Raw genomic sequence first — 13,436 nt, 5'->3', positions numbered from 1 at the left:
GGTATAGCACTCCTGATCCTGATGCATGCATGGGCGACAAACATACCATGTGCTGAAAAAATAACTATGCCATGTGCAGTTAGCATACATTTTGCATAAGCCATAAGAAATGCAGATTCTGTTTAATAACTGAATCGACTTAGATTCTTCTCTTTCGCACGTCTAGGGATGATGGGGGATCTCACTCCACCATCAAATTCATTGACCTACATTAGAGGCTCGGACAATCAAAAATCAGTAATGATCTGAATCAAAATGTTACTTATCACCGGGGAAAATACATTGTATCCACGTTCCCATGTGTCCCCAACCTAAGAACAACAAAAACACCAGATCCGTGCGTTGTCATATACATGTCTGAGATGCGAAGGCACACAAAGCGGAGCCACAAAGAAAAAATGTGCCTATCCTACCGGCGACGCAACCTCCTACCGCCTCCTCGAGACGGTGGACTCGCTGAAAACTTTTGGAGGAACCTGAATCCTCGACCTCCACGCAAACTCATGCCTCTCGCACCCATACCACGGCAAAAACACAGGGAGGGGGACGAGCGGGCTTCACCGATTCAACCCTCGTCGCGGAAGAACCCATGCCCTCCACCATGGGAGAGCCACCACCACCCACGACCCCCCTCGTCTGCAGCTCTCTCTTCCTTGTCAGAGAAAAAGGGAAAATGAGAAATGAAGATAGATACTGACAAATGAGCACGGGCCAATAAAAAACCGGTCCAACTAAAAAAACGAGGCTAAAGAGAAACCGGCTGAGGTGTGGTAGGGGGACGAGCGCAACAAGATTCGTGCCACAATTCGGAACGAGTGAACAAGGATCTGACGTGAGGCGAATTGAGATTTCAGCTAGCTGAAAAATAGGAAAAATGTTTTTTTTTACATGACTTGCTCTTATCATGACTGTTATTTTAGGATATCTTTTCTATTGCTTTTTTTTCCTTTTCCTTTGTTGCAGTCTCGGCTTTTCGTCTCGTCCTCCTCCTCGTCCTCCTCTCTTCTTCCGCTTCCCCTAATCTCCGACAGTTTCCAATTTCTCATCTCCAAACCCAAACCCCAACCAGAGAGAGACCCAAAAGAGTCGCACGCGACTTCGCCAGATAGAGAGCAGACGCGAGAGCGAGAGGCCTCCTCCTTCCCCGGCCCGCTCCAAACCCTAACCCTCCTCCTCCAGATCTCGCGCCCGCTCGCCCGCCCGCCCCGCCCTACCCCGATGTGACGCGGCCCCTAGGGTTTGCCCCGGTGCCGCGTGCTCCCTGTTCGCGGGGCGGTTTCGTACCATAAGGGGGTTGGAGCTGGCGGCGCGCGCGCACATGAAGGACCCGGCGCACCGCACCAAGGTGGTGCTCCGCCGGCTGCCGCCGGCGATTTCGCAGCAGGCCGTCGTGGACCAGGTCGACGCGCGCTTCGCCGGCCGCTACGATTGGGCTTGCTTCCGCGCCGGGAATGCCAGGTCAGCGTCCCCCCCCCCCTCCTCGCTCCCCGAGTCTGCTGCTCGTTAGGTCTGGATTGGGGTCGTAACCTAGGAATTATTATGGTTAGGTGGCTAGCCGTGTCCCATATTTCTAATACGTAGAATTTCGTGCTGCTGCTGCTGCTTAAGTGATTAGTTTGGTTACTACTAGCAATTAGCTTGCCCGTCTCTGCAATTGAGATGCGACTTGTACTTTTCTGTGATCTCGTGGAACTTTACAATGTGGTGCCGCTTACAGTCCCAAGCTATCCTTGCGTGGTGAAACCAGAATCAACTGTGTGGTGCAAAACTCTTATCAATTTGCGCGTGTATATATCAATTGCTTTAAAACTTGTTGACGATTTTAGCTCAACTATTGGTCACGGATAGAGGTTGCCTTATTAGTTATGTCACCGTGTATGCTTTCGTCATCATGTTAATAACATCTCCTTACTTTGTCGCTCACCTTTCTGTGGTCTTATTATGGTAAGCCAAAAAGGGCTGTATTTATGATTGAGTAGAATTCTTCATTTTTTCTTTCTATTATGTTTGATACAGGAGCCAGAGGTTTTGTTCTTGTTTCCATGTGTGCGCGTGTGAGATTGGCTTAGGAAGTGCTTGTTATGGAACAAGTTTCCTTAGGAACACTTGTAGGATTCAACTTTTTTTTACCTGCTAGCCTTGTACCGCGTCTTGTCTTGTCTGATGACTTGCTTATTGATTTCTTGCTTTAATTTTTATATCCTTTAGATTCTTTTTCTTAAAGTATAGGATTTCCTTAATCATTATACCTAGCAGTGGGATCTAAACAATAATGACATTCTTGTTTGTCATCGTCTTCTCCAAATAGGCAAACACATTTTTTCTATCCAGCCGAAAGATTCGTAGATATTCTTGTTTCTAGCTTAACTTTAAGATTCCAGAAGATGTTGAAACAGTTGCAACGTTCTTGTTTGTCACCATCTTTTTTCCAGCTGGCTAACAAAAATATTCTATCCAGCCAAAAGAATCATCGATATTCTCGTCTCTACCTCAACTTCAAGAGCCCAGAAGATGTTGTTGAGTTTGCTGAGTTCTTCAACAATCATGTATTTGTGAATGAAAAGGGTAAGCTTTTCATTCCTTAACAATATGCTATTTTTGTTTCATTTCTCAGGATCCAGAACTCATATTCACATTATGTCCCCTTGTTGCTGGTGCATGTTAGAGATATAAGCACAGTAGTGAGGCACCTGTTGCATTCTTCAGTTCCTACTGTTTGTTGTAGTAAGCACATCACTGCACATGTGATCTTTGCGATGACCGTATTATTTTGTACAAGACTACAAACATTAAATGTTGATGCCATTCACATGGCCATTGAACTTGCATCACCTTGATTAGGTCTAGCTAGCAAATAAATATTGGCATATCGCGTTTCTCCTAAGACGAGCAATGCTTACTCACCCAGTTGATTTTCCCTTCAATCCATGAACAGCGCAGAAACAATACATTATGAAGTATGAATTCTCAGGATCCAGAACTCATATTCACATTATGTTCCTTTGTTGCTGTGCATGTTAGAGATATAAGCTCATTAGTGAGGCACCTGCTGCATTCTTCAGTTCGTACTGTTTGTTGTATTAATACATTATGAAGTATGAGGAGACTAGTAAAGTACAATACGAGGCACTGGTTTCAATTGGAAATTGGACTGAAAATCTCCTTGTTTAGTGCCATTTAAAATTTAGAAGTGCTACCATTGTTGCTTTAAAATGAGCTTCTCCAAAAATGAAATTAATCATCAATTTTTTCCTTTATAGCCTGTTTAATAGTTTCATTACTAAATATACCAAGCTGAGCCTTCTGTGCTCATGGTCTAGACTTGTTTGGTTAGGTATTGTAGGTAGTGAATGAAAGCAAGAGCCACCCACGTTAGTTTGTTGGCATGGGGGGATATTTAATCAATATCCTATTAGGCTTGATTTGATCAGTACCATTGCCATAAATATGTTATTCCCTCTGATTCATATTGCCACTAGTATGGATGTACCTAGAGCTAAAATATGTCTAGATACATCTATATTCGAAGGGAGTATAGATTTACGAAATTATATTTTCTGACACTCGATTATATATTGGGCTATGCATCTATGCATGTTTTTGATTTGTATGTCGTCCATGGTTCTCTGCCAGGTGCTCAATTTAAAGCTCTTGTGGAATATGCACCATCACAACAGGTTCCGAAGTCAAATATCAAAAAAGATGCTCGTCAGGGAACTATAACAAAAGGTCCTAAATAAACACTGTTGTCCAGTGTGTTCCATTCTTCCATGTTCTCCATTTTTCAAACTTGACGTATTCTCTTGTCGAATAATTAGATCCAGAATACTTGGAGTTTCTTGAGCTTATATCAAAGCCTACTGAACATTTGCCAAGTGCTGAAATTCAGCTTGAAAGGAAAGAAGCTGAAAGAGCAGGTAAAACACGTCATTATTTTCTATTTGTAGTACTCGTAATACATTCTTGCTTCATTTATATATGTATTCAAAGGTGCCAAGCATAAAAGAAAGTAATGCCTTTACTTGGTTACTGTTGCAGCTGCTGGAAAGGAGCCACCAGTTGTTACACCTCTCATGGTTTATGTTCGTCAGCAAAGGGCAGCTAAGAGTATGGCTCAGGTACGTTAGTTGAAATTGATTATGATATTGGGTTCTATTATTGTTAATCAACTGTCGGGTGTCTACTAACTATCATTTCATACACCACAGAGGTCTGTAAGCAGTAGACTAAGCAGAAAAGTTTCAGGTGTGGTAACTAGCAGTTCTAGTCCTTCTAAAAGGGCCTCTGAAAGGCGCAGGGCATCCACTTCATCGGTAATATGCTTGGTTGAGAACTTGCTGAAATTTTCTGTTGTCAATGAAATGGATCTTATCCTTTCATTTGTATATAAATTATTTTCGGTAATTAATTGTGTAACTTCGAAACAGTAACATGCATTGACCACTTTCTTTTCTAAGCTTGGATAAGGCAACACATACTATTTTTGTATTGACCATTTGGATTGTAGAGTGTGATAGCAGGTGGTGCCAAATGACTGCACATTATTGTGTTATATTTTGCAGAAGTATGTTTTGTGTAGGGTACTCTTATGCCTATTTCTGTGTAGTGCACACTTTGCCTAGACAAGTAGGCATAGAGTCCTTACTACATTTTTTCGATAAAGAGTCCTTACTACATGTTTTCATTTTATATTGCAGCCAAATTTTCCAAAATGAGTGGTGCTCTCTGTTAATACTTAGATTTGACAACAAGAACAACATCAAAGCCTTTTTCCCAAGCAAGTTGGGGTAGGCTATTATACATTTGACATGATAAAAAAATTCTTCTGTTTCCTTTCATGTTATATCACCAACTCATCACAGTAAATCAGATGCTCTGTACTTTGGCCTAAGGTTACGTTTTCGTTAGCATGACTACTATCATCGTGCCATTTCTGCCCAATGCAAGCTGTGTTGCCCTGGTGTTTACGAATTTTATACTCCTATATGTTTTTTTTATATATATATTTCAGCTGCTTCAGAATTGTTTTATTTTGGGGTTATGGTGTGGAGTTCTCGTAGTTTCTTTTTGCCATAGACAAGTATGACACAGACCCTAGCAATGCTTGCACCTCAGCTCTGTTACTTTTAAGTGTTGGACCATTTTTTGCGGTAGTCTATAAAAAGTATTACATGTTTTCTTGAGACTGTTTTGGTGTCCCATAATAGGCCATAACTCATCTCTCAGAATGATTACCTGTCAAAACCAAGAAAACAGCAAATGCTACTTTCTGTTTATTATCCGCAATGAATTATGACCTGAAGTGTTAATTTTCTGCTTTTCTGTGATATCTGTCAGTATGTTGTGCGAGAAAATGCTAAGGAGAAGCCAACTTACATCTTAGCGCCGAAGAGAGATGATCATACAAGAGAGAAAATTATTGCTGGAACTTCAGGTTGTACTGTATAAAGAATTGTCAATTGTTATTAGCTTGTTATAGCTGTTGTCAGTATTCAACAGTACTCGGATGTTGTAGTCTATTACTAAGTGGACATTCTGATATGACCCTTGGTTAGTGTTGTTAAAATGCTGTATCAACTAGCGAACAGACAATAGTTCCTTCACTTGAGCCCCACTATCAACTTGAGCTAAATTCTTAACATGAGAATGGTGCATGCTGCACATTTCAAGTTTATAAGAACCGAGTCATGGCTGAGTTTGTTAGTTTACTGCACTGTGCAGAATGTAGCTAATATAGGATCCGTTACTATCTTGACTAAAATGTGTTAGCTGTTGATGTTCTCAGCAATGGCAAATAAGTATGCTTTTGAAAAACACCCTTAATGCAAACACACATCTTCGGTTTGATGGCTGTCACGTGGGATGTGGAGGGAGGCTAAGTGGATGTTTTGTATGTCTATACACATGCAGTCCATTCATGGGAATGACACTTGTCCTACCTGCATGCTGTCATCCACTTTTACGTTATTTTTCGTATTCAACAAATTAGGTCTTGTATTTTCATTTATTTATTTATAAGCATGGAGCTGTATTTCCTTTCCAAGAAGGGTAACTGTCTAATTCTTCTTTTGTCCAATTAAACTTTTCTCTCGTGTTTTGTGCTTTACTCTTTCCATCCTTGTGATGAAATACAGATGATTGGTTCTTCTATGATGTTATTTATTGTAGTTTTGTTTTTGTCCCGTCTTGTAGATGGTGCAAGTGGAGGGCCATCTGGGTCTCCTCAGGTTATTGATGGTAAAAAAGACAAAATTGTACTTTTGAAAGGGCGAGCAAGGGTTGATTCCAATGTAAGCATAAATGTTCCATGAGGATTTTTACCATATGATTAGTATGGACTGTCATTTTATCTGCTATTGTCACAGATATCTGATAGCTCAACTCCGCAGCAGTCTCTGCCTCCTTCGAGAAATACGCCCCCATCAAGTTCTAGACAAGACCAGCGCCATGAGGCCAGTGGCAGAATTATTAAGACTATACTTTCAAACAAGGAAGGACGCCATGGAATAGCATCCCAACATGAGCAAGAAGGTCACATGGTTAATGCTGACAAGGATAAGCGTCCACCACGGGTTCCGAATTCGCGTTCCATTGTGAAAGATCAGATTATTGAAAATGCTGAGAAAAGCCACTATGATGACAAGCTTAATCATGTGCATGGTTCTGGACCTATCGGTGAGAAGATTGAAAGGCAGGCCAGAAATAGAGATAGGCCTGACCGTGGTGTATGGGCCCCTCGTCGCTATGATAAGTCTGCAACAGGAGGTAGTACGCAAGCCTCATCGTCTGAGTTCCAGCTAATGCAGTCACATTCTGAGGACAATTTCGCTCAGCAAGCAGATGGTACAAGTCTCAGTTATATGCTGTTATTAACTTATTATTAGTCATTTCTGATGCTTGAGTCACTTTAATAACTGAGCTGATTATGTAGGCCATGGAGAGAGAAAAATAGACACAAGGAGTCCTGGTGGCCGTGGAGGCCTTGTGGAGAATGGTTTGTCTTTATCTAATCATAGTTAGTGATTAGTAAACACGTTGCGCAAAGTTTTTTTCAGTGCCTTTACTATGGTTCATTATGCGTTGTTATTCAGGAAACAGGCATGGCAACCGCCGTGGTCCGCCACGTGGGCTGAAGGAGATGGAGATCTCTCCTATTACATCTGATGGAAAACCTCCGAAGAGGGGCCCTGCTAGCTATGGGGCTCATGAGGTATGATTTTAGTTTATAAGCTCCTACTTGCCTTGGCTGATTCCAGAAGTCTAATACCATAAATCCTGTCTGCAGAGACAAGTATGGGTTCAAAAGTCAAGTTCAGGATCGTGACTTTGACCATTGATGGTACGTCTATGTTCCTGTAGTTTATTCAACTTGTATTTGCTCCTATAATTGTGTGTGTACATCGATCCTCATCATCTGTTGGACGTTTTGTCTCCAGATTTTATCTAATCTCTTGCTGGAAAACACATGCACCTAAAAATGTCTTGAAAACTCAAAAAGAAGTTATTACAAAATACTAGAATAGATTTTGTTCTTTCAGGTGCATGTGTTATTGGGAATTTAGGAACACTTAATGCTGAAAACTATATGATCTTACATAGACATTGGGAGTAACTATGTACTCCCTCTGTTTGCTTTTGTAAGATGTTGGAGCTTATTTTAGATTCACTCATTTTTATTTGTATCTAGTCTACCTTTAATGTATAGGTTCACTTATTTTGGTTTGTATCTAGTCTACTTTCAAATATCTAAAGTGTCTTATATTAGTGAACAGAGGGATTACTACGCTACTGGCAAACATTTCTGCGAAAATATGTGCAATGTGTGTTAATAAAATAAGAGGGAGGATGAATTAGCAAATATAAGTGTGCATTTTGTTGTACCACAAATGGACATAACTTTTGCACAAAGTTTCGCTAGTGTATTTTTTTACAACATATTTCTTTGATATGTTATTAAAGCAATTTTTCCCTACCTGGGTACCTTTGCATTTGCCTGCCAAATATACACCTGATTTATCAACTTACCTATCTTGCAGATACATTCATCAAAACAGGTGTTGCAAGTTGTGCAAAAGTTTCTGCATTTTGCAGCTCATTCTGAAGTCCGTGAGTGAAATTGATGAGATGGTTCTATGAAGTGCAATCCCAGATTTGTCAATGGAAGTCTGAGCTATAGCTGAAAAAGAAGCTCTTTGATTCGATTCACAGAATCACAGCAATAGTGAAGTAACATAACCCCCCACCAGTAGGTAGCTCTCCACTTTGGGTGAGGTTTGATTTTGGACCCAAAGTTGATAGTTCTGGAGCGATGGATGGAAATTAGGCTGGCATCAGTACCTCGAGACAGTGGTCACATATTTCCAAGACCCCTGGAGGCTATACACAAACCCGGTGATTCATCAGTGATGATGGATGTACATATCTCTAGAAAAAGAAGAGGTCTGGTTCTGATTACTGTTTACAGGTTAGAGGTGCCATGTATCTACAAAGAGATAAGACTACCCAGTTTGCTAAATAAAGGCAAATTCTTAGTTAGTTGATTATGAGAACCCCTGTACCAGGGCGACTGCAGTTGTGGTCGGGTACAACAGAAGTTACCGTGGAGTGCAAAGTGGAATCACACGTTCTTGTTTTATGTGCTCGGGTAAATGGAATGTGAGGTTATTTTGGCATGTTGAAGTTTCTGGTGTGTGTTTTGCTGTTATGTCTCACCAGATAACTTTTGTGGGGTTATGTTAAGAATGATATGATGGTGTGCAGCGTCAAAGGTTGCTATTTTTAATGTCACGAGTTATGGTAACTTGCATTTTCTTTGTCATTCAAGCAGAGCAAAGCCCTGCCGCAATTAATCTAAGCATTGCCACAAAAAATATGGAATGACGTGCAAGCGCCACCTGTGGGGCCTATGCCCATTGAGCAGCATGGGTGACCTAAATTCTTGAAAGTGATCTTTATTATCGCAATAGAATGTGGAAATTTACCCCAATGGGCAAATAATAACTGACCAGCTAAAAGTAAATGTGTTGATTTGCCTTTAAAACTATTTTGGCTGTAGAAAAAATGCAGAAATTGTGAACACAAATAAATGGTCTGTTTTCTTCCATAATTCTATGGAAAGTTCATGGAACAAAAGATTCCTATTTATTTAACCACAATGGCACGCATTACCATTTGTAATTCGCTGCACTCACTTATTATACTTTTATCGCAGTTCAATATACTCCCTCCGTTTTAAAATAAGTGTCGCGATACGAATCGAAGAGAGTAGTTCCTATAGAGAGATATTGTGTGCCATATTGCGTTCTTTGCATGTGTAAAAGTAAGTGCAGCCAAATGTGAATGTTTAGCTCGATCATGGAAAAACTACTATAACTTTTGCTTCCATAGTTTTGTTGGAGGATGGTAAAATTGGGGACATGATGATCCATCGAGGACCAAGCAATCACATAGAACATGACGATACCAAGATTTTTAACAATGTTTTATGTTTATCGAGCTTCAAGATTAACCCAAAAAGAAATGTTGATACATCAATAACACATCTTTGCCTTTTGAAGTTTATTATTATTGTATTAATTCTCATGTTTTTAGCAAATATTATTAATTTTATTTTAATGCTTTACTTGATTACCGAGAACCCATTTATTTGTTATTAATCGCGGAAGGCATAAAAACCCTTCGTGTATTTTTAAGTTTAATGAAAATTTTAGAGCCTAATTGAAAGGATCGATATGGCCGACTAGACATGGCTGACTAGAGGTGGTGGTGGTGTTGGGGCAGGGGGAGGGTTAAATAGGCGACTAACAATTTGTATTGTCCTTTTCAATTTTAAGGCTTCACAATAAAATAAGTTGTCTAAATGTGCGACTAGGTACACAACATATATGATAAGCAAGCACAAAGCAAGTAAACATGATGTAAGTAAATAAATGATATAAATAACTGCAATGGAGACACGAGGATGTATTCTCGCGGTTCTTTCCTTTTGAGAAGCAGTGTGTCTATGTTGGAGAGATATGGCGCACGAAGTCCACCAACGCCACAAATGCTCACATTTTTTTCCTTATACCCACGTCACAAAGGAGATCACACACTCCAGTAACTCTCGATCTTCTTGAATGCGGCAACCTAAACATTTACAAACGGTTTGGCACACTCCACAACTTAATTGGAGGCTCGCAACATAACCATGAAGCTTCACAACAGGAAGAACTACCCCCGTGGACAACCTCTTCCATCCAAGGTTCCAAAGTAAGAGTAACAAGTTTCACAAACCAAAGTAGGGAAATCAAATTCCTTTGGTAAGATGGTAGATCTAGGTTTTGTCCTCCAAACCCTAGAAGGGCATGAGGATTGGGTAGCTATAAGGAGAGAGATCTAGGAAAAATTGAGGTTGTATATTAATGGAGGAGATAGAGAGAGTGATAGGCCGTGCCCCCCTCTTGGTAAAGAAGGTAGGTCCCCTCAAAATATGACTATTGCAGAGTTTTTACATGGAATATTGAATTCTGTGGGGAAATATCCTATGAAATCTCTAGTTCATGTTACATGAGCTGCATCACTCAGTCTCGACTAAATGTAGAAAACGCCAGAGATTTCAACCGGATACTTGGGAGACAGATAGAAATTCTGGTATATACACACAAGAAATCCTGGCGTTTCTACCTTGGAATACTCCGGACTAGAACTTAGGAACACCATATTTCAAGGGTTCTCTCAAGAAAACTATAGGAAGGTTTTTGTGAGTGCAATATATGTTTGTGTGCCTCATTTGATTTCACCTAACTTGCAATGAGCAACCCCTCTTGATAGCACGTGTTTCCTAGGACCAAAAAGCTAAGAATCTATGGAAACATGATTGTATAAGCATTAAACACCCAAACCCATTTAGGGAGGGACATGCTCTTTCACTATTTCTTAACCTCCATAAAAAAATCATTGAATTTTAAGAATTATAGAATACAATAATAAAAACACATTAATTATTTGGATTGGATGTCATGTCCTACATGTTCTCACATGACTAAAAATATATATAACCTTGAAGGTCATCACAGATGACTTGGAATGATGAATAGAAATAAACACATTATTTTAGAGAAACTAAAATTAAAGGAAAGAATGCATTAGCTAGATTTTATATGGTAAATATGTAGTGATTCCGAGTCATACGATCAAGGACTATCAAAGGAAAAAAGTTCCAAATGATATAAACTCTTCAAATTCCATATGCACAAACACACGCAAGTCTACTTGTAATCATACCTTACTTAGTGCATCCATTAGTCCTCTAATTGCTAAAATTAATTATAAAATGAACATGAGGCCTAGATGTCGTTTCAATTATAACATAAAGAAGCGAAGATCAAGATGGATCACCCTTTATTATTTGAAAAAAGGACTTTACTTACACATTTCTCTCTCCCTGATAGACCTTACATCCTACTTGGTCACAACTCACAAGCCTAGAAAAAAATATGTATGCATCAACATCATCTGCACATGAACCCATACAAACATAGATGTATAAAATTTCTATTTTGACATATGCAAATAAATAGACTAACGATTATTATTTTGATAAACTATTATAAAATACTCATGAGATAAACCGCTAGCATTCTTTGAAATATTCTAGATATCTATTTTTTTCATGTGAATGACGTACCGTATTTTTAATTGAAAGATGAAAAATCTATTGCCTCACCGCTATTCGGTGTAGGTAAACCTTTTTTTTTTGGAGGTACGGTGTAGGTAAACATAGGTTTTTTTAGAACAACTTAGCTTGCTTTATTAATCAGAATTCAGATACAAAAGGATCATCCAGGATCATATGATTCCAAGAACCACACGACGTCCCTGGCCTAGCGACAAAGCGTAACGGGCTAAATTGTGAGCTTCCATGTTTTGCTTCCTTCTGAGGAATTCCGAAGAGTGCAAACTGATCTCCTCAATTACCGAAGCATAAACACCACATGTACCTTCAGATATATCTTGAACGACCCCTTTACAATCAGACACTACCATGAGAAAACTCAGTCCCAAATCATCAGCAAACACAAGAGCCTCTCTGCAAGCCATAGCTTCAAGGGTAAGAGGATCGACAATTGAGGGGAATACCACTGCCCCACTGCCGAAGAACCCAAATACTTTCCCACATGATCCCTTACTACCGTGGCCACCGAACCAGTCATACTATTGCGTGAGATAGCTCCATCCACATTTACCTTCGCAATGTTCTCAGATGGAGGGATCCACTTGCCTCTTGCACAAGGCTGATTGGCGATCGAGTTTGCCTGTAATGCTGATCCCTTGAGTAACTCTAGATCGCTTAGATAACTTGTGATGAAAAAGTGAGTAGAGAGAGGACTTTGATAACCTTCTCATGCACCGCCTTCAGCCTCGCTTGCCCATATGGCCCAAAAGGTTACAAGAACTTTTTTTTTGAGCAAAACCACACCGCCTTTATTAAGATTCAGAAACGGAAATACAACATCCGTCACGCGGTATGACTAACCAAACACTTCTACCCTGATTATTGTTCACTACACTTCTCGCAAGGTTGTGAGCATCCTTATTGGACCTCCGTCCTTCATAGCTAATGACGAGTTCTTCGAAATCCCCTCGGGCTTCATTGATCTCTCGAGCAATATGCGCATAGACTCCCATTGTTCCTTCATCCAGGCTTCGAACGACATTCTGACAGTCAGTCGCCACCTTGACTCGGCGAGCATGGATATCCTTTGCCAGCGCGATAGCTTCTCTGCAGGCCATAGCCTCTAGAGTCTCAGCCATTGTGCACCCTGGAAAGACAATTGCCGATGCTCCCATGAACACACCCAGCTCACTTCGTGCCACAGCAGCTACCGAGCCTCTCCTGGTGTTCTTCCCCACCGCTGCATCTACATTGATTTTCACCATCCCTGGAGGAGGCCTAATCCATCCTGGTGGCGATTGGGTTCCAGTTCTTACCCTGTTCTTGCCACTCGGGTCATGGCAAAGACTTAGATCCGCAATAAACCTCTCGACGAAGCAGTGTACAGTTAAGGGGCTCTGATACAACTATTCGTGGATAGCCTTCCTTCGCGCATGCCAAAGTGCCCACAGCTTCACAAACACCCTCGTTTGTTCTTCCTTCTTCAGTGTGGCAAGCCAGGCACGCGCATCTCTGTCATCTGAGCATGACATGTGCCCAAAAGGTTACAAGAACTGAATTAAATTCTTAGGTGTAACGTGTCAAACCCAACCTGACACGTTTTTTTTGAGGATAAGCCCAACCAGATACGTGGCTAGCCTGCGTCAAACCTGGGCCGTTCCTGGGCCTCGTCCGGGAGCCCACATGCTGGCCGGCACGACCTGTTCATGTTTTTCCTATTTTCCGAAATAACAGCGGTCAATATGAAACGGGCCGGCTCGTTTAATTACTGGGCCGGCTT

The 13,436-nt window shown here is 40.7% G+C and overlaps 1 protein-coding gene across 3 annotated transcripts; it reads left to right on the top strand.

Annotated features, from left to right (window-relative positions):
* The first annotated feature begins 969 nt into the window (after positions 1-969).
* LOC127334934 (regulator of nonsense transcripts UPF3) lies at positions 970-8,806 on the top strand. 3 transcript variants are annotated; one of them, XM_051361495.2, is made up of 13 exons: positions 970-1,458; positions 2,459-2,565; positions 3,634-3,729; positions 3,819-3,917; positions 4,039-4,118; positions 4,209-4,313; positions 5,338-5,434; positions 6,193-6,290; positions 6,390-6,843; positions 6,932-6,994; positions 7,092-7,210; positions 7,286-7,339; positions 8,037-8,806. In XM_051361495.2, the coding sequence occupies exons 1-12, from the start codon at positions 1,319-1,321 to the stop codon at positions 7,322-7,324; spliced, it is 1,497 nt and encodes a 498-aa protein (XP_051217455.1). In that variant the 5' UTR covers positions 970-1,318; the 3' UTR covers positions 7,325-7,339; positions 8,037-8,806. The 3 variants fall into 3 exon arrangements, with proteins under 3 accessions (XP_051217455.1, XP_051217456.1, XP_051217454.1); XM_051361496.2 differs by having other exon boundaries at positions 971-1,458; positions 6,393-6,843; XM_051361494.2 differs by having other exon boundaries at positions 972-1,458; positions 6,366-6,843.
* The last annotated feature ends 4,630 nt before the right edge of the window (positions 8,807-13,436 follow it).

This window comes from Lolium perenne, chromosome 2, assembly GCF_019359855.2.
Source record: "Lolium perenne isolate Kyuss_39 chromosome 2, Kyuss_2.0, whole genome shotgun sequence".
Lineage (NCBI taxonomy): Eukaryota > Viridiplantae > Streptophyta > Magnoliopsida > Poales > Poaceae > Lolium > Lolium perenne.
Note: the sequence above shows the minus strand (reverse complement) of the source record. Positions and strands in the feature narration are given on the sequence as shown.